This window comes from Mobula birostris, chromosome 15 (assembly GCF_030028105.1).
Source record: "Mobula birostris isolate sMobBir1 chromosome 15, sMobBir1.hap1, whole genome shotgun sequence".
In the NCBI taxonomy this organism is placed as follows: domain Eukaryota; kingdom Metazoa; phylum Chordata; class Chondrichthyes; order Myliobatiformes; family Myliobatidae; genus Mobula; species Mobula birostris.
Genome location: NC_092384.1, coordinates 21,085,480 through 21,112,324, shown reverse-complemented (window position 1 = coordinate 21,112,324; position 26,845 = coordinate 21,085,480). Strand labels below are relative to the sequence as shown.

Below are 26,845 nucleotides of genomic sequence, written 5' to 3'. Positions count from 1 at the left end.
AAGAGCCTCTTTCCGTGCTGTATGAATTTCTGACAGACGACAAGGTGGCCATTTGGCCCATCCCACCTGTGACAGGTATCGAATTAAGTCTGGGTTTGAGATCTCTTGGATTTTGCACGAGCGCAGAGTTTGGGCTGGCGTGCATTAGCTGCGCACTGCAAGGCTGCTCCAGAGGTGGTTGGCGCCGGATAGTGTTTCTAGCGGCCTAGATGCGCCGCAGGTTAGCGGGCGGTGGGTGAACCCCAGCGTGCGGCACGGAGGGAGCGAGCGAGCGCTGTGTCCTTGCAGTAGCGCTTCGCTCTCTGCCGGGCTCGGCGGAGCTGCGAGCGAGCTGCTCCGACGCTAGTGGTCAGTATCATTGACGTCAATGGGGAGACGCAGATGTGAGCTCGGATTTCCGCAAAGCAGCAAGAGCGAGGAGCCGTACAGAGAGGAAAGAGCGAGCTCTGCGGAGACTGATCCGGATCCGGGCGAGAGCGGGAGTTGTGTAGTTTCAGTGATTCGGGCATGGCTTGGGAGGATGTCGGGTTGAAGCTGTTCGCCTTGTAACAGCCTGACGAATGTGTCAGCGGGCACAGCCTACTCGCTGCTGGGGGAAGAGGCACTACGCGGGCGCAGGTCCCGAACACCGCACTGCAGGTAAGTTGGGGCTTCACTTTAAGGCGCACGGATGGTCTTTCCAAGCCATTGCTATTTTAGCACCCCCAGAACCGCTTAAAGTTGTAATAGATGGGCGAGTTCTGCTGTTGCCTCTTCCAGTCGCCCAACAGCGCATTAGATGAAACCCACAGCCCTGCTCCAATTTCTGAAATGCGTTCACTAATAAAGTTATTTTAGTTGGGGGTGTTGGGGCGGCGGTTCTGTGTTCAAGGGGGCGGGGTTGGTATAAAAAGATGCGAAGTGAGGGGACGCTTGGATTTTAAACCTGCAAGCGAGGAAGTCGTTTCAAGATACGTGGCGCGCTCGAGGGTTTAAAACTACCCTTGTTGTGGGTTTTGGAAGTAGAAAATGCTGGAAACACTCATTGGGTCAGGCAGCATCTGTGGAGGGAGAGACAGGCGATGAACTGGTCTCTCCTGAGTATCTCCAGCATTTTCTGCTAGCAGTCGAGGTCTGCGTGACTCGCGTATTTCTCCTATTGTGTGTCACGGGGCAGGGTGACTGAGTCGCCGTTTCTCTCTCCCCCCCGGCAGATCCCGGAGTCCTCTGCCCGCTGAAGCCACCTCCAGCTACTTGCCTCCGCGGTGGGAGAGCGGACAACAGACCATGGCAGGGCCGAGACAGTGCTGCGACGGGAAGATTGCCGGGCTGTACGATCTAGATAAGACCCTGGGCAAGGGTCACTACGCCGTGGTCAGATTAGCTCGGCACGTCTTCACGGGGGAGAAAGTTGCGGTCAAAGTAATCGACAAGACCAAACTGGACAAGTCTGCCACGGGCCATCTCTTACAGGAGGTGCGGTGCATGAAGTTGGTCCAACACCCCAACGTGGTGAGGCTGTACGAGGTGATCGATACGCAGACTAAGCTCTATCTGATCCTTGAGCTGGGCGACGGCGGGGACATGTTCGACTACATCATGAACCACGATAGCGGGCTGTCGGAGGAGCAAGCCAAGATCTACTTTGCCCAGATCGTGCATGCCATCTCCTACTGCCACAAGTTGCATGTGGTGCATCGCGATCTGAAGCCGGAGAATGTGGTCTTCTTCAAGGAGCAAGGGGTGGTCAAGCTGACCGATTTCGGGTTCAGCAATCGCTTCCAGCCCGGCAAGATGCTGACTACCAGCTGCGGCTCGCTGGCTTACTCGGCGCCCGAGATCCTGCTCGGCGACGAATATGATGCACCTGCAGTGGGTGAGTAAAACGGCGCGGACCCGAGTCCCTTTCTCGTCCCCACCAACTCTGTTAGGCTAGAAAGTGCCCCTTTACTGTGGGGGAAATTTCAAACAAAAATTAAAGTTGAAGTTAGTTCAGAGCGCAGGGGAGCTGCCCCAGTGGCTGTGTGCGAGGCCGGCGTGCACGGCGATCAATAGCTGCTTATTGACAGGCACATCGGAAAGAACTGTGTTCGAGTCCTGATTGGCCCGACCAATACCTAAACCTCACTCTTGGCGGGTAGATGGGACGCGCTGGAATCTGAAAATGTGAATGAAGATCTTTTTATGTGAACCGAATTTAACGGCTTGTCAGTGCAGTTTAAAATTTAAAGGTGATTCCGTCTTATTGACCATGGGGTGAAACTAAAGAAATGCTGTGTCTTCTGATCCACGTTTGATATTACTTGTTTTTCATAATTAAATGTAGCACCACCCGCCCTATTTAAAAGGACATCATTATCATAGGAAGGTGTTTACAACCCTTTACTGGCATCCGAAAAGCCTGCAGGTGACATCACTTCCGCACAACGTTGACTCGAATGTCATTTTGGGTTCTGTCATTCCTACCACCGGTATAACACCCCTTCAAACTGCTGCGGTGTAGTGGACATCTGCCCCGTTTACATCGAGCACGCCAGATTAACCAGCCCGGTGAAATACTTGTGCACACATCTGTGCTTCGTGTGCGCGTTCTGCTTTGGGCAGGAGTGAGGAGAATCGTGCGTGCTTAGTGTTTGCTTTTTACCCTGGCCTGTCCCCGAATGTAAAACACCTTCGGGATTTCTATTGATTGGTACTAGCACCCACTTACTGAAATTTAGCAGAGACGGAACTCCACTGTGTCACACCGAGAAGCTTTCCCTCCAAGTAGGCAATGGACTCGTAAAATTCTCATTACAGTCCGGTGCTGATCAGGCTGACTAGCACACACAGGAGCAGTGTGGGGTGAATTTCCTTGTGCTGTGTCCTAATTTATTCACAGTAATGGACTAGTTAAACCACAGCTCTACATAATGGGATAATCTCTTGACTTAGTTTCTCCCATTTGGACTCTGAAAATGCCATTTACATACATTATTTAATATCAGCATAGTTATTGCATAGCAAGAGTGAAGCAACTTGTGTTAATTGTAATCCCTGCGCCTGCATGTTTCTGGTCTTTCAGCTTTCGTTTGATGGAGCAGTGCAATCTATGTAGAGTCCTAGACCAGTATAACATAGCAACAGGCCCTTTGGCCCATCTAGTCTGTGCTGAGCCATTATTCTGCCCAGTTGTATCAACCTACACCTGGAGCCAAGCTCTTCATACCCATCCATGCACTTATCCAAACTTCTCTTACGTGTTCAAATCGAACCCGCATCCACCACCTCCGCTGGCAGCTTGTTCCAGGTCGTGTGTTCATTTATTGTGGTCAAGCGGGGCCACGCTCCTCCTGCCTCAACACCGTCTTGCAGTATTCATGCAGAAAGGCTGTGGATTTATCTTGCATGTATCACTGATCTATTTGGTGTTAATTTCAGACTCATTCAGAAGTCTGAAGGAACTCAACAGTTCAAGCAGCATCTGTAGAAAGGAATAAAGAGTCATCGTTTGGAACTGAGACCCCCTCATCAATGGAAAGGAATAGAGTCGACTCAGTGAAGGGTCTCAGCCCAAAACATCATCTCTTTCCATAGATGCTGCCTGACCTGCTGAGTTCCTCCAGTATTTTACATGTGTTAATCTGGATTTCCAGCGCCTGCATGATCCCTTTTGTTCAAAAATGTGGGGCTGACCTTTTAGTAACTATTGCTGGGAATAGTGCTCCTCGTTGCTGAAGGCTGTTACTTGTTACAGCTTGAACATCTCACACAGAATAACATTGAACAGTGCGTGGCCCTGTGTTCTCGTGGGATGGACTGTTTAAACCCGTGTGGCCAGCTGAGTTATTCTGGGGAAAGTTCAGTCAGTTTAAACAGATTTTATATAAATCCATTGCCAAATTGTTATGAGCAATTTAGAAACTTTAAAACTGCATAAAGCTTCTTGACTGCGGGTCAGGAATTAAATAGAAGCAGGATGTCAGACAGGAATGTTTAGTTCCTACGCCTGGATTCAGGACAAGTATTACAGTCGTCATCAGGACTAGCATAATTCCTCTTTGATCCTATTGTGTTCCCAGTTTGCATTAGTACCAGAAAATAGCAGCAAAGTAAACTATTACACATGATTTTTAAAAACCGCTGCTTACATATAGATATTTATAAAATTAACAGGTCATTAACCTTTAAATATGTATGTCATCAGGCTTAAAGCTCATGTATTTTGGCATCCTGTCAGTAGCAATTGCATTAAAATGTATGAACGTTACCTGCTGCATTCTCTGGGGCATTTATTGTTGGGCTAATTTTGTGGCAGGGCAAATGATGGGTGAGTTTAATAGAGCCCATATTACACAATCAGAGATCATCCCAGCTGCCCAAATAAAGAATATGACCCATCAGGTCACACTCTGCATGGAGGTTGGTAACCAGTGGTGTGCTTCAGGGATCTGTTCTGGGACCCCTTTCTCTCGTGATTCTTATAAATAACCTGGATGAGGAAATGAAGGATGGGTTCGTAAATTTGCTGATGACACAAAGTTTGGGAGTGTTGTGGATAGTGTGGAGGGCTGTCAGAAGTTACAGCGGGACATTGATAGGATGCAAAACTGGGCTGAGAAGTGGCAGATGGAGTTAACCCAGATAAGTGTGAAGTGGTTCATTTTGGTAGGTCAAATATGATGGCAGAACATAGCATTAATGGTAAGACTCTTGGCAGTGTGGAGGATCAGAGGGATCTTTGGGTCCAAGTCTATAGGACACTCAAAGCTGCTGTACAGGTTGACTCTGTGGTTAAGAAGGCATATGGTGCATTGGCCTTCATCGATCGTGGGATTGAGTTCAAGAGCAGAGAGGTAATGTTGCAGCTATATAGGATCCTGGTCAGACCCCACTTGGAATACTGTGCTCAGTTCTGGTCACCTCACTACAGGAAGGACGTGGAAACCATAGAAAGGGTGCAGAGGATATCTACAGGGAGGTTGCCTGGATTGGGGAGCATGCCTTATGAGAATAGGTTAAGTGAACTCGGTCCTTTCTCCTTGTAGCGATGGAGGATGAGAGGTGACCTGATAGAGGTGTATAAGATGATGAGAGGCATTGATCGTGTAGATAGTCTGAGGTTTTTTCTCAGAGCTGAAATGGCTAGCATGAGAGGGCACAGTTTTACGGTGCTTAGAAGTAGGTCCAGAGGAGATGTCAGGGGTAAATTTTTTATGCACAGAGTGGTGAGTGCGTGGAATAGGCTGCCGGTGATGGCGATGGAGGCAGATATGATAGGGTCTTTTAAGAGACTCCTGGAGAGGTACATGGAGCTTAGAAAAATAGAGGGCTATGGGTAACCCTTGGTAATTTCTAAGGTAAGGACATATTCAGCACAGTTTTGTGGGCCAAAGGGCCTGTATTGTGCCGTAGGTTTTCTGTGTTTCTAAAGATAAATTAATCAAGCTTCCTGCCAAAAAACATGAGGCTATGTGGGAAAAAGTGGTGGTGTATTTTCTTGCTGTGGCTGCACAGTGCATGGAAGTTGGTGTGTTTTTTTTCCCCTCTCCAGTTTTTAACTCCTGGCATTAGTGGCATGTACATACACCCAAAACCCTGCTGCCTGTACCCAAACTTTCACCCAGTCCCAGTTGTTCATCGTCCCGCTGCTCATTGAACCACACTCTCAATCATATTCTATGGTGTTTCTTGTTTTGTGGATGTCTGTGAAGAGTAAGAATTTCAGGTTGTATTCTGTATATATTCTTTGATATTTAATGAACCTTTGAATTATTCAGACCTAATGTTCCTGTACTTATGATCAGACTTCTCCAGGGCTTCATCTTTCCCACTGAGATTTGCATTTCTTCAGGATAAGCCCTATATGTTTGCCCTGCTCTCATCTCAGTATCAGTAGGCATGTCTTCAGCAATCAGGACTCAGTGCTCCAGAGTTCCCTCCCTGCTCTAAGATGTCCCTTGATAGCCATCTCCTTGACAGTGCTTCCACTCACCTGTCCTCGTGTTGTCGTCTTGGCTTGGTGCCATGTCTAAAGTCTAATTATTCTCCTGTCAAGTGCATTGAGACATTTTGCTAATTTGAACAGTGGCTGTTCCTGTTATGCAAGATGACCAGCTCAATATTATTCAGCAAACCTGTCCTTTATTTGCAGGGGGTGATAGAATTCAGGAGTTCTGCTTCACAGTATAAATTTTAAATTGAGTGATATTTGTTTACTAAACAAGTTGGATTGCTTGTGGTGGAGCCGGATTTACAAAAGCAAGGAGTCTTCTGTGCTTTTCTCTTTATTTTGCAGTGTAGTTACTTCTTGGAACTACTTCCCTGTATCATCGTCTTTTACTGGAGGCACAGGAACGCTGTAGTCCTGCACTAAACATACAAATCAGTCATCAGATGGATATTTACATTTATCAGTCGGCCTGGTCAAAAAGCTGAAAACCCATTATTGCTGTTTTTTTAAATTCTAGTCATATCACTTGGACGTGATCTGAAATTATTCCAGAGAATTTACAGTGTGCGACCAGTCCGCACTGATATTTTGACAAAATATACCATCTACAGTACTGTACAGAAGTCTTAGGCACCTATATATCTAGGGTGCCTAACATATTTGCACAATACTGCATTTGTCGATGTGGAGTGGAGAGTGAGTTTGTACATCTGACAGGAGCCAAGGGCATTGGGAATTGTGGGGTGGAAAGCCACGGAAAGAGTGTGAGACAGGTGCCAGAGAAGGAGTGCCGGGGCAGGGGTTGGTGCAGATGCAGACACACCCAGCCCTGAGGCACCAGGCAAGGTAATTTGATTCCAAACAATTAGTTTACTGGTCATCACAGAAAGTGTCTCTGGTCCTTCTGCTCCATCCCCTCTCCCTTCCCTTCTTGCCATCCATGATTCCCCTCACCCTGCCCCCTTCCTACTTTCAGTCCAGGATAGAGACCCAGATCAGAATCAGATTTATCATCACTCACATATTGCACTGTACAGTCCCTGAAGATTATTGTCTCCTTTTCCAAGGGGTTATCATCTTCAATGGCTTTAAAATTTTGCCCATTTCCCATCTTCTGTATTTGATTGTTGATTTGTCTTGATACATTTGTACAGAGCCTATAAAAAGTATTCCCCCACCCCTTGGAAGTCTTCATGTTTTATTGTTTACAATCTTGAATCACAGTGGATTTAATTTGGCTTTATTTTTTGACACTGATCAACAGAAAAAGACTCTTTCCTGCCAAAGTGAAAACAGATTCTCCCTCATTCTTCTAAACTCCAGCAAGTACAGGTGCAGAGCCATCAAACACTCCTCAACATTAACCCTTTCATTCCAGGAATCATTCTCGTGAACCTCCTCCGGACCTTCACCCATGCTAGCACATTCCGTCTTCGATAAGGGGCCCAAAACCGTCCTCAATGCTTCTGACCAGTGCCTTAGGAAGCCTCAGCAGATCTTTAAGGATGCAGCATGCTGAATAGCATCACTCTAAATGTTTGGCTTCAACTTCTCAGATTTTCTGGTTCTTTCCTGATCTCAGCCAAACCATCGCAGGGAGGCCAGTGGCTCTTTGGCTTCTGCCTTCCTTTCCCATTCCTCGACAACAATAATCTCAGCATGAACTCCCAGCCTCCCACTCTTGCACCTCCCAATGATTTGGTTGCTTCCACTTCCAGTAGTGCCTGGCTGACAGCTCGTGCAGTGTGACTTACTTACTGTGTAGGGAAAGTAAACATCAAATGTTATCCCAATTTATTTGTGTTCAGCTAACCCTGGTGCTCCAGGACCTGTTATTGCAGCCAGCTGTACTGTGATGATACTGTGAGCCGATCGAGCTGCCTCAGATGGAATGTGTCCCTCTGAAATTCCAATGACTGGCATTTCCCAAAAAATAAACCAGGAACTCAATGTGGTCTAGGTGGCCAGAGCGTGTACAGTCCCTGTAGTGTGGTTGCATATTATTCATGCCATGCATGCCATATGCTTTAATAATGACACCATGGGTTACAAACCCATCTCATTTAAATGTGATTCGTTGTCAGCACAAATGTCTGTCTCACCCAAGATTTGAATGGCTGACCATGTTGTAATCCTTAATCTGAGTAATTTGCATTTTTTAGATTAGATTAGATTATGAAGACACGTAGTCCTCTTTTAGTGTCATTTAGTGATGCATGCATTAAGAAATGATACATTATTTCCTCTGGTGTGATATCACAAAACACAGGACAGACCAAGACTGAAAAAAACTGACAAAACCACATAATTATAACATATAGTTACAACCGTGCAACAATTCCATAACTTGAAGAAGTCTGTGAGCACAGTAAAGTTCAAAGTCTCTCAAATGTCCCACATCTCACGCAGACGGGAGAAGGAGGAAAAACTCTCCCTGCCATGCCAACCACAATCCAACTCTGAGTCATCCGAAAACTTCGAGCTCTGATCAGCTCTCCAACACCGAGTACTGAGCGCCATCTCTGTCCGAACGATTCGACCTCCTTCTCGGTCGCCAAAAGCGGGCAAGACCGGGGATTTTGAGGCCTACCCTCTGAAAGATTCCTGACCACACAGTAACAACAGCAGCGAACGGGCGTTTCAGAGATTTCTCCAGATGTTCCTCTCTGCTTTCACATCGATTCTCCATCAAATCAGAATTGTTCACGGCCCCTATTTAACAGATACGATATCATTTTTCACCGGAGGGCTGCGCACAAACTTCACAAAGTTTGTATCTCACAAACTTCACATGTCACAGCGCACTTTGCAACCAATAAACTTTTTTAAAGAAGCGTTATTACTGTTGCAGCCCGTTAGTGTGGGACATGCAACTTGCTATCACATAGAGCAGTTGACGTGAACATTATGGATCCATTTAAAGGGAAGCTAGAGAAGGGAGGAAGACACAGATTGATGTGTGGAAAGACTAGACCAGATCTGCAGTATTGTGCGTAGGTTTGGCCTCCTGACCTCAAAAAGGATATACCTGCTATGAAGAGCATATAGCAAAAGTTCTCGAGGCTGGTTCCAGGGATGGCAGATTTGCCATAAGAGGCAGGATCAAATGGACAAGGCTTGTATTTTGTAAAGTTTAGAAAATAAGAGGATCCCATTGAAATTTACCAATTTTTTTTTGCAGGTCTTGGTAGGCTGTACATGGGTTAGGTAGGTAGGATACTGCCCCTAGCTGAGGGGTATAGAACCAGAGGTGGGTTGGCAATGAGAGATGTCCTGACTGAGGTTGGTCATTCTCCACGCTGGCAATGTTAGTCATCGCATTCATTCAAAGAGGAATGCTGGATTTCTGAATACGAAGGGAATGGAGGGGTATGGGAGATAATGCAAGGGAATGGTACAGAGGTAAAAAATTGGCTGTTATCTTGATGAATAGTGGAGCAGTCTTTAAGGACCATGAGGCCCGCATCCGTCCTGTTTCATGTGCAGTAGGAATTGGCTTGTGTGGAGCTTTAAATATTGCCATAAGCCACCTGGAAGAAATGGATGGATTGTATCAACTGAAAATTCAGGGCAAACCCCAGAACAAAAGATATCCCTTTTATGCAGTTAGTTTGTAGATGGTTACCATGCTGGGCTGGTTCACTGGCTGTTGCTGCCACTCTGAAACCAGGTCCCTGGAGACTATGTGCCACGGTTTGGGAATGAATCGCACTTGGGTTTCCTTCCGCTGAGGTTGATGGAAGGAAAAGAGTTGCTGTCCAAAGTGGGTTGGGCAAAATCAGGAAGGGAGCAGGGCGTGGGAACTGTGGTTGAAGCCTTCTGGTTTAACTGAAGCAGCTCTTGTGATTAGAGAGCAAAGTTAGCAGGCTGTTTCTGACTGGGATAATGCTGTCGGCGGCTTCTGCGCTCTTTCATTGGGCCAGACCCAATTGAGAGGGACAAGGGGCCTGCATCATGGCAGGTTAAAACTTCGTTTTGACTAACCTGCATGATTGTAGCTCCCTGTGTTACCCGCCGAATTAGCTGATTTAGAACAAGTTGAAAAAGAGATGGTATAATTGACTCCCAATATCCTGTGCTGTTAAGGGGATAAATAAGCCAGCAGTCCCGCCTCAGATCACTGTTCACTAGCAAACGTAGAAGGAGAGTCAAAGGGGATTTTGCTGTTACAGACAACCAGGCCCCCCTCTGGGGGTAGTACCCAGTTGCCAGTGGTCATGTACCCAGGAGATACCACCAGTTTGTAACAGTCAGAAAACTCCCACGTCAGTCTGGGAGTGGGCGGCCAGTCCCCTGCCACCTCTTCACTTTTTCTGTTGAGAAGGTTGCTAAAGGTTAAAGGTGGGGCTTTTTTAAACAACATAATTATTTGTTGATCTCAGTGACTTTTCCTTTCAGATAATACAATTTCAGTCAGGTTGCTTGTTAGGGCTGGTTCTCCGTATGGTGCTTTACTTTCCCCCTCCACCCCCCCCCCCCCGCAGAGTTTCGTTATGCATCATTTCACTATTTTCTAGTGTGTGTGAGTCTGCACTGCAGAACACATTTGATGCTAAACTGGAAATCTGCTCTCACCCACGACGCTCAATCTAACCGCTCCCTGAATCCACCCTCTCCAATCCATTAGAGGGGGTGTGGGCTGTAGTTACTGCAGGCGAGTGATGAGCCATGTTTCTGGGAGAGAACTAAGACAAACTAGGAAATTGTCAGCAGATATTTGATTTAAAAAATATATATAATTTTGCAATTAGTATTGCACCATGCAGACAAATTTATCTTCGTCCTTTCTATTTATGGGTACTGGTTGATCACTGAGTTTCATTTGCAAGAAGATTAACGTCACTAGTATTGGGCAGCACTGTGGCACAGCTAAGAAAACTGCTGCCTCCCAGCCCCAGTGATCCAGGTCTGATCCTGACCACGAGTGCTGTCTGTGCGGGGAGGGGGGGGAGAATAATTTGCACGTTCTCCCTGTGACCACGTGAGCTTTCCCCTCGGTTGCTGCTGTTCCTTGCCCATCCAAAGTGTGCTGATTGAGTAGTGCCAGTAAATTGTCCCTGCTCTGTAGACGAAAAGTGGGCTCTGGGGAGGAGTGGTGAGAATGGGAATATGTGGAATATTAGTCCAATTGGCTGCTGCTGGTCAGCACAGACTCTGGGCTGAAGGGGCTTTTCCCCTTCGTGTGACTATATTTTGACTTGGCTGAGAGGAAAGTGACCAGCAGAAAAACTTGTATTCGCAACTTTACTGTAGTCCCTCCATGTTTGTTTAAGTAACAGAGGTAATTTGGGTTTTTGGGTATTTCACTCCCTTGCCTTGTAAACTGTAGAAGATGAGGTTTTTGCTCAGCTGCTGACTGGGTGTGGTTGACACCTGGTGCAATTCTTTAGCAAAAGAAACAGTTAAATAGTCAACAGATGTTATTTTTAACTATCAGAGGAACTAAAACAAGTTTCTATCTGGCTTACTATGTTATCTGTGCTTAACTCTGCTTTGTTTATAACAATTTCTGCTGTAGTTCATGGTGGATTTCCATAGTTATGATACTTGGTGAAATATTCATTTCTGCTTTGCTACAGAGTAAAAACTAATCTCCCTCTGTTGGTGCAGAAAGGTGAGAAAGGCATTCTGTCTTTAGAATAAGTTGCGTGAGGAACACCATGATTGTCGGGTAGGTTAATATTCATTGTTATTTGTATCAAATTATGTGCAATAATTCATCATTATACTTGTCAGAAATAATCAGCCACTCCAGTGGAGTCATTAATGACTTGTGACATTACAGATCTCGATCTTAGTACAGGAGTCAGAGCAATGAATACTCTGAAGATAAGCCGTATTGTGTGGCGTGTCTAATTTATTTGCCGGGTTATTGCTCTTTCAGACATGTTCGATTTAACAATGTGGTTCTTAGGTGGTTAAGTATGTAGAACAAGAATATCTGGATGTTACAAGCAGCAAGTTGGCTTTCTTTCAATGAGTACTGTCGAACCTGAGCCCATTTGTTAGTGTTCATCAATGTGTGAGCAACTGTTCACTCAGAGAGGCTGGTGAGAACGTGAAACACACTGCCAGAGGAAGAGCAGGATGTCAAGTCAATTTTGGCATTTAAGAGAAAGTTGGTTAAGTTCATGGATGGGAAGGAAGGTTAAGGAGGGCTATGGACCAGGTGCAGGTCAATGGGACTTGGCAGAATAATAGTTTAGCACGGGCTAGGAAGGGCATGTTGTCGTGCTTTATGAATCTATTTAAAGTATAGGTACTTTATTGTAGCTAATAGTCCTTCTGTCACTCTTTCTATGCCTCCAAAGCACAATTACGTACAGGGAGGTTTTAGGGAGCTCTTATCTTCTTGTCTTCTTCAGTTGATGAGAAGCTGAGGGGTAATTAGCACTGCTGCCACTATTATTATGATGGACAACACAGTGTGGGAATCAATAGGGTAAATATTCAAGTATCATTTGACATCGTCCTAGAGTAGAGGCATTGTGTCCTGAGTGCCATTCACAGCAGTCACTTGCAGTTGGTCTGTGACTTCTGCAAAAGGAGGTTTTTTGTGAGAAGGCATCAAATTTTGAAAGACCTAGATAAAGTGGACGTGGAGAGGATGCTCCCTATAGCGGGAGTGTTAAAGACCAGAGGGCACAGCTTCGGGATGCAAGGATGTCCCTTAAGAACAGATGAAGAATTTCTTTAGGCAGAGGGTGGTGAATCTGTGGAGCTCATTGTCACAGATGGCTGTGGAGGTCAAACCATTGGGTATATGTGAGGTAGAGGTTGATGGGTTCCTGATTAGTAAGGGTGTCAAGGTTTATGGAGAGAAGGCATGAAAATGGGGTCGAGAGGGATAATAAATCAGCCATGATGAAATGATGGAGCAAACTCCACGGGCCAAATGACCTAATTCTGCTCCAATGAATATGTTCTAAAACATTCTGCAAATATGTTTAGTGGCAGCAGATTGGAAGTGGCATCAAATTTGGCAAGGAGTTTCCAATTACATGTGCTGAGCATTTCATAATTTTGACTGTAGTCCATAAGGCTTGGACAAATGTGCATTTGAAAGAGAACAATAAAGACTACTGTTGGTATTGAGCAATAATCTTGTAATGTCTGGGTCATGTGTGTCTCCCTAACATCCAAGTACAGTTAAATTATATCAAGTGTACAGCAATAAGTACTACATGGTTTGTTCTTCCTCCACTAGTATCCTGCTTTCCATTTTTCCATTCTGGTTTTAAATTTGTGATGGGGAGTGTTGTGCATTGACCTTTTGGGGCACACAGTTGTTGGATTGTATGCTTCACATGACATGGTGGTGCAATTGTTTCAACAGCTTTGGGTTTGCATCGGATCCATGGGTCTGTTTACTACTGTGCTCTGTGGAGAGGTGGTAACCAGTGTCAAAATGGACAAAGGGCAAAGCAGCTTCTGGAAAAATGTCAAGTTTTGATCTGTGATAATACCTTCTCCAATATATCTGGAAGTATTAAGTGTTCAGCTAGTGTAGTTACAGAAGCTTTAGTCTGATGCAGGCCTTCACTGCATTACACACCCCTGACATATGGACACCAATACCACGAACAGGCTCCCAAAATATTAACAAATTCGAAGGCCCACCAGGTATTCAGTGTTCATTCCTACAGTACAAATGGCAGAGCTAGCTTCTTCTCTTGTCATTGTCCTTTTGAAGTGAATGGCTTCGAAAGTACACAATACTATGGAGGCATGATTACCGTATCAAGAGAGTTTTGTTTTCTGAGCGCATTTTCCGATTTTGGGCAAAAACTCTTGAAGGACATCTGTACAAACGGAACTTGTTCGCTGACTGAGAATGCTCTATAACCTAAAGTAAGGATAAGGGGAGGACTGATGTAATCTGTATTAAGCATGAACATTCATTGTGGCTGTCACTGCCAATTCTGATCAGCCTGAACCCTTAACTCCATTTATCTCTCCACAGAGATAGGTTGTCTGCTGAGTATTTCCAGTAAATATTTTTATTTCATATTCCCAGTATATGCAATATTTGTTTTTGCTTCATTGTGGCTTGGATTTATTAATTAGTAAGTTTTTATTTCAAACTCTGGTTGCCAGCGAAAAAAAACGAACTTTGTTTCTCTAATCACTGCATTTGATTCATCAAACTCTATTATTACCCTCAGCACTTTTCCAGTCATTAGTCCTGTGCTTTTGGGTTTTACAGTATTCGTACTTAAATCGAACTTTGTGGACGGGGATTAATTAGGTTGACATTTCTGTGGTTAGTACACAGCGGTTAATGTCTACTGATGGACTTCACCCTTTTGGTTGTTTCTATTGACTCCTTGTGCTGTAACTTTATATTAGTTTTCACAAAGAAAGTCCAGATGGAGGCAAAGACTTAACAAGAGCTCTCATTGCAACTTTAAATGTTAATTGAACATAGAGTGGAAGCCTATTTTTCACATTTTTTTCCCTGCGGCAGTGTTTTTGATACTTGGGCTGTGGGAGTGATAGGGATCGGCTCTTGTTGAGGTGTTTGTGAGGAAGGGATGTTGTCTCATTTTGGCATCATTGGTCCTTTTGGACCTCCTTATCCTCTCACCTACTTACTGTGTCCCCCTCAGATCGGGACTTGTACCTCTCTGGTTTTGCGGTCTTTGTGGTGCCACTGGGATTATTGGACTATTTTCTTCGAATCCCCTGCAAAGTGGAAATGTACAACGGAATTTTGTTTTTCTGTATTGCAGGAATCCAATTATTTATACAAAATTGATGAAATTTCAATGAGCCAGCTGCTCTGTCTTAAGAGTTTACTAGGAGTAAATGGTGGATCTCCATACATGATGCTTTGATCAGCTAGCGAAAATGAGATTAAATAAGTGTAATGGCAATTATTTGCCAAAAAAAGGTTTCTGATATTTATCCTCTTCTTTGCTCCAGGGGTGGCGTCTGGTGTAAATCAGACTGAGCTCATGTTGGGGTCTGGAGAATTAAATTAACCCAGACAGCTGGTGCAGTGTGCGGTTCTCTGCAAAATGCGAGTCAGCTTGATAGAGCGCATCATTAGCTTTGATCCAGTCGGCCATCACAACTGTTGGTGTAACTCAGTCGCTCCGCTGGCGTCAGTTGTCCAAAAACCTTAAACCCTGCGGCAACTCTGACCTCGGTTTGCTCCTATGTGTATGCATACCATACCAGACTGCCACAGGATGTGCGTCTGATTACAGACACTTCCTGTTAAGCAGGTTATGGACAATGTGGCAGGCGGAAGACCATGCTACTTAAAGTACTGCATCTCCTCAACAGCACCCTGAAAAGTCTTCAGAGTTCGTCCTTGTTGGCTGTCGCCCAGACAACCGGCAGCTGGGATGTCTGACGGGCTGTCTTTAGCTCATGGTGCCTTGTGCAGGTTCATATGGATATAAGATATTGTGCAGCTGTCCTGTCCTGCTGCTTTAGGCTGAAACTTGGCAATCTGGGCCTTGCTTCTATTGCACCTAGTCTGCCAACACCTGACAGTTTCTGTATTCAATTAACGTTTTGGGGTCAATTTTTAAACCGTATCTACCCCCAGAGAATAGCATCTGAATCATCATATGGGAACAAACGCTGTTTTTTTAAAATTTCCTCACCTCTTGAACTGGGTCACAATCTAGGCGTGGGGGTAGTTGTCTGTGAAAGGCCGACAGGATGAACCTTGCAGCCTGGCCCCAATGAGAGCAAGGCTTTGGAATCAGAGTCCAGTTTAATATCACTGAAATGTGTTGTGAAATGTGTTGTTCTGCAGCAGCAGTACAGTGCAATACATAAAATGCAGTATCCTAAATGGGGAAAAAAGAAAGCAGAAAAGGTGAGGTTCTTGGGTTCATTGTCTCTTCAGAGGAGGGAAGGAAACTATTCCTAAAATGTTGAGTGTGTCTTCATGTTTCATACACCTCTGTTGCTGGGAATGAGAAGAGCTATGTCCTGGGAGGTGGGAACCCTTACTGATAGATGCTGTCTTTTTGAGGCTGTCCTCGAAGCTTAACACTTTAAATGCCATACTGACCTCTGTTTTATTATTGAAGAACTTGCTTTTGGTGGGGAGCTTTGTGTACTGGGTAATGTGTGCTGTGATGGTTCCCACTTGCCTCTCACTGTCAACACTCTCCCTCCCCGCCGGGCCCCACCCTTCAGCTGCCATTCCCTTCTATTCCCAGAAGCAGTCATTTGCAGTTGGTGCCCTGCATCAAGTTCACAGTGCCAGCCTTGGCTCAGTACCATTCTTGCCTCTGAGCCTGGTAGGCTCACGTCCTGCCAGAGACCTGAGGGCACAGCAAGGATTTCTGGTTGTCAGCCACTCTGCTTGCATGCGCATTTCCTCTCCCGTGGTCCTGACAGTAATTGTACTGTTCCTGTCATTGCTGGTAATTGAATTGATGTTCTCAGTAAATTTATTAGCAAAGTACATGTACGTCACCAAATACTACCCTGAGATTCATTTTCACAGCAGAACAAAGAAATACAATAGAATCAACCAATGTGCAAAAGAAGACAATCTTAGCAAATAGACAAAAAAAATAATACTGAGAACTTGGGTTGTTGGTTGTAGAATCAGTTCAGAGTTAAGTTGAGTGAAGTTATCTACACTGGTTCAGGAGGCAGATGGTTGAAAGGTAATAATTATTCCTGAACCTGGTGGTGTGGCTCCTGTACATCCTTCCTGATGACAGTAGTGAGAAGAGCATGGCCTGGCTGCTTTGGGTTTTTGAGGATAGTTGCTTCTTTTTTGTTGTGGCAGCACTTCCTGTAGATGTGCTCAGTGATGGGGAGGGCCACTGGGCTGTAGGTGAATAACTACCTTATTCCAATTGGCTGCGTTTGTCAGAGACCCTTTCCAGTTAAACTGCTAGAAGAGCTAATGAGGTTTACTGATTCTAGCTGAACACTGTAGGTAGCTTGGTGAACTGCCATCATCCTTTCTGACTCGTCTCAAATAGAGGTCAAGATAGAACCAGACAGGGAGCCACAAGGATGCTACCGTAATCAGTTTCTACATGGTAACCTTGGCTTCTGAGACTAGTCTCAAAGTACCCTGCTCATTCTCGAACCAAGGTGGTGGGGGGTGGGAGGTGGGGGGTCCCGTAAAACTTGGTCTATTTGTAGTGAGTGTCAGTGCCAGCTTCTCCTTGCATAAAGAACAATCTGCAAGTGACATCGACTTCCATTGTACCTCCCATCCTTGCAGCAGCTGTTCCTGACACGACGCTCTGCAGTGGCTGAACCAGCCAGCCTCATTTCTCGGATTTGGACAGAGGGTTCTTTGTAGTGTTACTTGGCCGTAAACTCTGCCACCCGGGTCCGTGGCTCCACCCTGCTGATTGTCTGGTAAATGCTCCTTTGTCAGGCCAAGGCCGCGAGTATTGATTGAAGCTGCGTGCTTGTCTCCTCCTACTTGTGAATCAACAGAATTGCTTCGTATGTGTGCAGGAGTGATACCTGTGAGCTCAGGCAACTTTTCATAGTGTGAGATGTTGCTGCAAAGTGTTGTCTTAGAGTGACACAGCTACGTGGGTTTTAGAGGAAGGCGCTGACAGGATGTATTCTTATTTTGTCTTTCACGAACTCTGAATATTACATGGGGTTAACAAGATTGATCCTGGGAATGAAGGGATTAATGAATGAGAACGGTTTGATTGTTCTGGCTCTGTACTGACTAGAGTTTAGAAGAATCGGGGGGGGGGGGTGGAATCTGATTGAAACCTATCAAATGTTGACAGGCCTGGAGAGAGTGGACATGGAGAGTACATTTCCTATAGTGGGCGAGTATTAGGAGTGGCGAGCACAGCCTCAGCACACAATATAAAACACTACAGAACAGGGATGAGGAGGAATAGCTTTAGCCTGAGGGTGGTGAATCTGTGGAATTCATTGTCACGGCCAGCTGAGGTGGCCGAGTCACTGGGAATATTTGAGGCAGAGGTTGATAGGTTGTTGATTAGTCAGGGTGTCAAAGGTTATGGGGAGAAGGAAGGAGACCGCAGTTCAGAGGGAATATAAGTCAGCCATGATGGAATGATGGATTAGACTCTGGGTGGAATGGCCTAATTCTGCTCCCGGCCTTGTGTCTAGCACCTTATACTTTAAATAGTTTTCTGTCTTGTAGTTGCTGTTGCATTGCAAATGTAGCAGTCAGCTTACACCCCTCAATAAAATAAATGTCTACTTCATTTGAAACCCCTTTTTACCGGGCATCTCTAGAAACACGGCTGGTCAGCCTCTCACTGACAAGTCAATGGACTAAGCAGTGGGGAAACCACCTTTCTCAAACTCCATGCCACTAGGGTCTTTATGACTTGGGTCCCACAAGACCAGGAGAGCTGGGATGTTTCAACCACCCACACCCCAATCTGAGCCAGTAAAGTGTAAATGCTGCCCACTTGCAATTACCAGTCACCCAGAAATAACAGATTGTAAACTGCATACAATTATAAGAAAGGTATACTTAATAATATCACTTAATCAAAGAGTGATTAAAGAAGAAAGGAAAAAAGGAAACAATAAAATGGCCCATTATAATTAAAATAGTCAAAGGTGGAGCTCAAATCTTCCAAAGATTGGTGTGTCCATTTTACTCATGGTGCCAACTCCCATTCACCAATCACCAACTTTACACCTTGGACTCCACTGAATCATGCATTCCGGTTGGATTGAATCCTACTGCCAGTTCTCTCGATCTTCTTCTCTTTCCATCTCCCGCTGAAGAGGCCTCGACCCCCTTTAGTGTCCATCACAAAATCTCTCCGCCCAGCTTTCTCTAGAACCTTCTCCCAATTCCACCATCCTGATTGGCTGACTCGACATTCCTAAGCTGAACATCACAGCCCCTTACCTTTAACGATAACCCAAACACTGCCGGCAGGTCACGCTGCTTCTACAGAGAACTATTAAATGAAGTATCCCACAGCATCAGCAGTCAGTGCTTTGCAGTGACATCTTAATCAGGGCATTACACATGTAATTTCTGTTCTGTGTGAAGGGCTGGTTTAGACCAGAACACTAGTGAAACCTCCCTTGCTCTTTTCTGCAAGTTTCAGAGGTGCCCAGCACATCCACTTGAGACCTCATTCTGAGTAGCCTATTGGAGTGGCAGGGCACCTCCAACAACTTAGTACTTCGCTGACGTGAGTGCTCGAGACTCTGGCATGTGACCACAGCACAACATCCTCCTCACTTTCAAAGTGGAAGTGCTTTCCATTGCAGCAGGACAGACACCAAAGTATCTGCTATGGGTGGTGCTGCTGCTGTGTAGCGGCGTATCCGGGATGGGGCAAAGTAAAGCCGTGTCTGGTGTGGGACGGTATAAAGTAGTGTAGCGGTAAGTGTAACGCTATTCCAGCACCAGTGAGCCAGGTTCAGTTCCCGTCCCTGTCTGTATAAAAAAAAAAGTTTGTGCTTTCTCCCCATGACCGTGTGGGTTTCCTCCAGGTGCTCCCAGTTCTCCTACATTACAACCAAGTCGAGACTGGTAAATTAATCAATGGGTGTAATTGGGTGGTGAGTCTTTATGGGGCTATAGAAGGCCCTGTTGCTGTGCTGTATCTCTTAAAGACAAAAGTGTCAATGTAGACACTCCTTGTGCAGAGCAATCTGAATAGCTTCTTGGCGTGTGCACAGTGTTTGAACAATGCAAACTGCGGTGACCATGTGTCACCCTGCAACCCACCATTTTACTAAATAACTGATGAGGCCAGATTAGGGCCGACCTCCACAATAGGCTTCTATTTTGGTCAGCGTTGCACTTTATGAGTGTTCCTGGCAAGCAATTATTAGGTAATATAAATTACATCCTTGGACACATGGATAGGGACCTTGTTTTTAGTTTGAGATGCATTTAAATTGACTCTAAAATTGGTGGTTTTATAATGCATTATCCATGAGCTCATCTGTGTTGAATTTACTCCATCCCTGTCTATTATGTACACTATATGTTTTGGAAAGCAACAGAAAGCTGACAGAGAGACACCTAACTAACAAACTGCAGGGTCACTCTGTGGGTGCTTGGAACTGGGTCCTTGTCGAAATGTTTTGGCAAGCCCGGAGCAGAGACAGAACTGGCATTATCTTGCAGCAGCAACTTCATGCTAACCCTCCACTTTGCACCCAAGTCATTTCCATTAGTCTCATTTGGGAGTGGTTTGCATGAATCGCTTGCATTAATCCATTCTGTCATAATCAAAGCAGAAACGATTCGGCAGCATTCACACTTGACCGATTAGTATGGGTTGCTTCCAGGTTGGCCTGTGTGAACGCGTGGGAGTTTGGCCCTGTGGGAGCCTGTCCCTGAGGGGAGTGTGAACGCTCTGTTGGGATCAGCATCATGATTCTCCTGCCAGTCAGGCTTTTGCCCTTGAATGCAATCAGCAGCAAAGTACAGTTGTGCCGTAGCCAAATTCCAATCAACGTAAAAGCAATTTGTCTAACCATTTGTTCAGCTCAGCTGCACCCTGTCCACCAGATTGAAAGGCAAGTATCAAAATAATGCCCAAGAGCCCCTATCTAGCGAAACAAAATAAGCTGGTACAGTACCTGACTAGGTGTTTCTTTGCCAATTTTGCAGCTATATAATGTGGCTTGAAATACATATGTGGGGTTTAGGTATGTTAAGTGAATGTAAGCTTTTTCCTCTCTGAATGGGTGAAGTTAGAACTGGAGGTCATAGGTTTAGGGTGAAAGGTGAAATATTTAAGGCGAATTTGAGGGGGAGCTTCTTCGCTTAGAGGGTTTGAGTGTGGGATGAGCCACCAATGGAAATGGTAGATGGGATTCAGTTGTGACACTTAGGAGATCTGGGTTGGTATTATTTTAGATTTATGATATCTGCAGTTTTGTTTTAGATTTTCATTTACTGTAAAATTCTGACTGATTACGTCTTCCAGCCATTCATGTGCTCATTCAGATAAAGATTTCACAAGGAAAGGCTATCTGAGTGGCCAGATAACATCTTTTATTCGTAGTTTCAAGGGAGGGGGTTGGAGGGATATGGTCCAGCTGCAGCTCAGTGCGATGGAATAGATGGCGTGAAGTGTCCTTTTCATGAAATTTTGATCTGCTATTGCATTTATTTCTAAAAGGCCGAGCTTTCAGCCCCCCCCACCCCGCCCAAGCTGTATTATTAATAGACTCATCTGAGTGTGTAACAACTGTCATACTTCTCCCTGCTCCAACTTGCCTCCGTCATCTTTTGAATGGTGGTAATGGGGTTAACCCTTGTGTGGTTGGCAGCCCCGAACTGCTCCACTGACAGCAGCAAGGTGCTTCGGTCACAGCTGGATAGGTAACATTGGGAGGCAAGGCACTTTGTTGATCGAAGGGAAGACAGGAAATCCTTTATCTCACAGCCACAGGACATTGGAAAGTGCCAATGAAGTGGCAGATAATAATCTTGAAAACACAGTTTGCACTTCAAGTTCACAAATACCAACAATAAAAAGCAATCAGATGATTTGTTTCACTAATAGGGGAAATATAAATATTCTCAAAGAACAGAATATCTGCAGGTGCAGGAAATCCGAGCAACAGACACAAAACATCGACTGTACTCTTTTCCTAGATGCTGCCTGGCCTGCTGAGCTCCTCCAGCATTTTGTGAAATATAAATATTTATAGAGCACCTGTTGAGCCCATAGTTCTCCCTCCACAGATGCTGCCTTACCTGCCGGGTATTTCCTTGCCCTGACTTATTACGCACCACTTTGCATTTTTTTTCTCCTTTCGATAAAAGAACCATTTGCTGTTCAGGTGTTCCAGTAACTATTAATATTTCCACCGTCAGTAATGATCTGATCATTATTTTGTGGGGGCTTGTGAATTCTATGTGTTGAACAGTAAATACTGTGATTCTTTTGGAAATGGTGTGGGGACTTTGACATCATCTCGAGAAGGCAGGATGGAACTTCAGTTCAACGTGCTACCTGCAGCTCAGCCAGTGTAGCAGTCCCTCAGCAACAGGGGCTGGATGGAGTGAGCGTGCGCCTTGAGCCAGTAGTCTTTACTCACACAAGTCTGAGTGTGCCTGCCTCTTAATCCTGTGAGATACCGCCACTTGTTTCTCAGAGCAGCCAAGAATGTAAAGGTGAGCACGCATTATTTAAATAGGACACAGTTGGTGATTCTTAAACTTGTTTAATCCCTGTCCATTTTACGCAAGGAGGTAAGCAGGCTTCAAGCTTTAACAGTGGCCAATTAGCAACAGAGAGAGGCATCCTTTGTAATAAAAGTGAAGTACCAAAACCATTCAAATTAAACATTTCATTTCATCGATGTCGTGTGGCTGTATAGTGGTCACGGTAACAATCTTGATTTTTTACAGCTTTTGTCATATTCCCTCTTGCTTTGCACTATTAGCTTTGTGACTCTCTCTGCTCTGCCACAGTTGGTAACTTCATATTATGACCAGCCATTGAATCTTAATAGTATCATCAAGGACACGGGGTGGGGGGATTTATTAGTGTTTGTAAACAGGATTCTCATAATGTTTTCCCCTTTGTGCAGAACAATTTTGGAAATGCAGAGGAAGTAATGCATACATAATATTTCTTGTGCAACCCCAGTGGTGTCTGCTTTAAGAATAAACTAACACCTCTTGCATTCAGCAGATCAGCAGCTTTCTGATTCACTAACCCTGTCCCATTTAAATAATGCACGTTTACCTTTACATTATTGGGCGGTCTGAGAAACCAGTTTCTGGTAGAACATACGAAATGAGGTTGGACTAGGCTCAAGGTGCACACACAGGCCTTGTTTCTATTTCTAGGCCCACTTTCACTCTGACTGTCCCTACTTGACCAAAACTTTACCAGAGCAGCTGGGGTCACACTTTTTTCTGGGTCCTCTTTCTCTTTGCTTTGCAGCTCTCCGCTGCGTTCAGGAAACCTGGGCTTTGCGTGCCCTGGAGATGCAGTTGGAAGACTCATTGCATTTAGAACACACCATTAGCATCTCGACTGAAGCGCTGAATTAATTAGGTGAGAGGGGTAAACGGAGAACAAAGTTACTCAGTTTTGGCTTGGGATTTAGCCTTAAGCCTTCAACTGTTGAGTTGTTATTGGGATTTAAGAAAAAGCTGCTGTATACTCTTCAGTTGAGCATTGATCCACTTGGCTAATTGAATGCTATAACTCACTTGGCAAGTAGAATATTTGTTTGGGTTCTTATTTTCAGAGTGTTGTGACAGAATTCACTGGGAACTGTTAAAATGTGCATCTTGTTTATTTCCTATGTCATACGTATAAATCACTTATTTACACTGACTACCCTGCTTTCCTCTGTTTGCAAAGAGTCGTACAGTAATGCAGCACAGGAGCAGGCAGGCCTCTTGGCCCAATGAGTCGATGCCATCCATTCATCAGCATTTGCAGTTTTATTCTCTGTGCGTTCCTCTCGATCACTGTAGATTCTACTCGCCGTCTGCAACCTCCAGAGGCTGCTTATCCCATCAGATCACACAGGTTTGGGATGTGGGAGCAAACAGGTGCTCTCATTTCATTAACCTAGTGCAGGTTTTCAATGAACTTCTCAAAGAATGTTTTCTTTGGTGGTCTTGTTGGCATTGTATCCACTTCTTGACCTGGGAAGGTTGCCAATTTTGGCTCAATTAACAAAATGTTTCTTCATCAGTGTCCATCGGATCAGCTTCTGGTGTCTACTTCTTGCAGGAATGAAATGCTTTACGTCTTGTCCTGATTCTCTCTCCACTTTTCAAACAAAAACCCTTTTGCAACAATATTTCTCCGACACATGATATCTTGCTGCCATTTTTGCTGAAAACCAAAAGTTATGCAGAAGCTGGAAATCTTAAGATAAATGCAGTAAAATACTGGAAACACTCAACGGGTCAGGTGGCACCGGAGAACCTTCAGAACTGAGAAAGAGATTAAAACAACGTAGTTTTAATTTGCAGAGAAGGTGGCAAGGGCAAAACTTTATTAAAGGTTGGAAGGGAGGACAAACCAGCTAGGGGTCAGGAGTGCAGAAGAGCCAAAGGAGAATTCCTTCCATCTCCACTGCAACTTCAAGTCTCTTTCCCATTTCTCCATCCCGGTTCTGACGAAGGGACCTATTTCTCTTTCCTTTGATGCTCTTTAACCTGTCAAGTGTATCCAGCCTTTTGGAATTATTTACTTTACGTAGGAAAATGGCACAGAACAGGCCCTTCCAGCCCTTCGAGCTGTGCCATCCAGCAACCCATCGTTTAACCCTCGCCGAATCACAGGACAGTTTCCAATGACCAATACACCCTTGGACTGTTGGAGGAAACTGGCGCAGCTGGGCGAAACCCATACGCGCACACGGGAAAGAACGTACAAACTTGCTTACAGACGACACCAGAATTGAACTCCAAGCTCCAACGCCCCAAGCTGTAATAGTGTCTCGCTAACCGTGGTGTCACATTTATTGGCTGCTGTTAATACGTAAGCTCTACCATATTGTTTAGATGTTTCTCTCCATTGCTTAAATCATAACTTTATTTCTATCTAAACTTCTCTCCTGCTTTTCTAAAGCTTCAGCTGAACGAAGTTTGACTATACAATAAATCTCCTACGTACCAGTGACTCAGGAGCTTAACATGTTTTGTATTTTACTCCTTGATGTCTCATTGTTGAGCTGGAACTCCCTTTTGTTACCCGTTTTTATTTTCAGTGCTCCTTTGACAAATCTGTCCCTGATTTCCCTGCCACATTTTAACTGTGAGTGAAGATTTCTAAAAAATTGAGCCAGATAAATTGAATTCTTACACTGGACTTTGCTGGCATCATAAGACACAGGAGCAGAACTAGGCCATTCGGCCTATCGAATCTGCTCCACCATTCCATCATGAGTGATTTATTATCCCTCTCAACCTCATTTTCCTGCCTTCTCCCCAAAACCTTTGATGCCATTGCTAATCAGAACCTAACAACCTCCGCTTTAAATATATGCATTGACTCTGCAGCCACAGTCATCTGTGGCAATGAATTCCACAGATTCACCACTCCGACTAAACAAATTCCTCCTCATCTCTGTTCTAAAAGGATGTCCTTGTATTTTTTGGCTGTGCCCTCTAGTCCTCGAATCCTCCACTTTCTATGTCCACTCTGTCTCGGCTTTTCAATGTTCAGTAAGTTTCACTGAGATTCTTCTAAACTCCAGCGAGAACAGACCCAGAGCCATCAAATATTCCTCATATGTTAACTCTTTCATCCCTGGAATAATTCTTGTGAACCTCCTCTGGACCCACTCCAGTGCAAGCACATCCTTTCTTAGATAAGAAACCCAAGACTATTCACAATATTCCAAGTTTGTCTTATCAGTAACAAGGACAACTTGTTGGGTGTTGGGGGGTGGTGGTGTGGTATGGAGGATGAAGGATGGATTCAATGCCTGAAGGAGTCATGAATCCTGTACAATTAAAATGCTAGATTGATTTGGAATTCTGTTGTGGACGGGGCAAAGGGGATACGAACGGTTCCCGCTATCTGAGTATTCACCGTGTGTCAGCAGCAGTGCTCTCGATCACTGCCTCCCAAAACACCAACTTTTTATTTATCCTCCAATGAACGGTCTCTGATCTGAAATGTTAACTGTTTCTCTCTCCACAAATGCTGCCTGACTTGACTCTTTCCAGCTGGTTAACCTTTGGTACATTTTTATTTGCCATTTCTCGGTCTTGTTTCCTTGACTTGCATTCAACATGAGAGATTTTAACTAGCCTTGAACACGACCACCTCTAGGAGCGAGAGTAGTGATCACCATCTCTCACGTACAGTGCTCCCAAATGACTTGCACCGTAGGGAAGGCTCGATCCACAAACTGCAGCAATTCAAGGAGGTCCGGAGCAACACACCAAATTATGAAACTAACTCAGCGGGTCGATGGAGAAGAATAAAGAGTCGGCATTTTGCACTTGCATTCCAGTCCTGATGACTGGTCTCAACCCAAAATGTCAACTGTTTATTCTTCTCCTTGTTGTTACCTGACCTGCTGAGTTCCTCCAGCATTTTGTGTGTGTTGCTCTGGATTTCCAGCGACTGCAGAATATCTTGTGTTTAGAATTCAAGGAGACCACCAGCTCCTCGAGGATGATGGCTTTGTACAAAAAATGCCAGCCTCGCTTGCTACTTGCAGATTCTAAGAATGAATTAAAATTAATCTTTTAAACCTACTGCTTCCTCTCCGAGTATAAAGCTATTGGACTATGGACTGTATTGACCTTGATGTTGATTGAAAGAGACAGCTCCCAACTAATTGGCCTTGGGTAGTCTTGAGAATCCTTTTCAATGTCCTTCTCAGTAATCCATGCCGAACTGGCACTAAAAATATGTCGCAGTCATTTAGAAATGTCCTTGTGGCTCGGCTAAAACAAAGGAGCTTTGTATTTGCATGAGTGCGTGTGTTGAAGAGGCACTGAGTGTGAGCAGGAGGGGGTAGGGATGATGGTGGAGGGGAGAGCTTGAAACAAGGCTTGGCACTCTTCACACAGGTCGAAGCCCTGTCTGTTGCATATGCACGAAGCAAGAACAACAAAGGAGCAGTGGGGTTAACCGTTTTTACTGGGTCATATTGGCCACGCTACACATTGTGCATCTTGAGTGCGGCAGCAATGAGCTGGGCCTAACCGAGACGAAGATGTGTGCACTTAAACCTGCGCATGAGAATCTGAGTGGAGGGGGCCCAAATGATTCACTGTGCGATCAATCGGCAGGTTTACTGTCCCCACCAGAGCACGTGCATGAGATAGACCATTGCCTTCATCACCAAGGGAGGGACCAAAGGTTAACACTGCTCAGAACAGAAGCACCTGGTAACACTTGAATTTGTACCTCATTGCGATTTTTATTTTTCAAACTCCTGTTTCAGTAGATTATGCTTCTATTCACTCTCGACTGCATTCAAGGGGAGCTCCTTGTAATCTTAAAAGTTCTTGTCAGA

At 44.9% G+C, this 26,845-nt stretch overlaps 1 protein-coding gene across 1 annotated transcript in view; it reads left to right on the top strand.

Annotated features, from left to right (window-relative positions):
- Positions 1-553: 553 nt before the first annotated feature.
- snrkb (SNF related kinase b) overlaps positions 554-26,845 on the top strand; it is a 129,978-nt gene continuing 103,686 nt past the window's right edge. The window contains exons 1-2 of the mRNA XM_072279428.1: positions 554-639; positions 1,194-1,855. Coding sequence (XP_072135529.1) covers positions 1,267-1,855 — 589 coding nt within the window. The 5' untranslated portion in view covers positions 554-639; positions 1,194-1,266. The remainder of the gene's footprint in view (positions 640-1,193; positions 1,856-26,845) is intronic.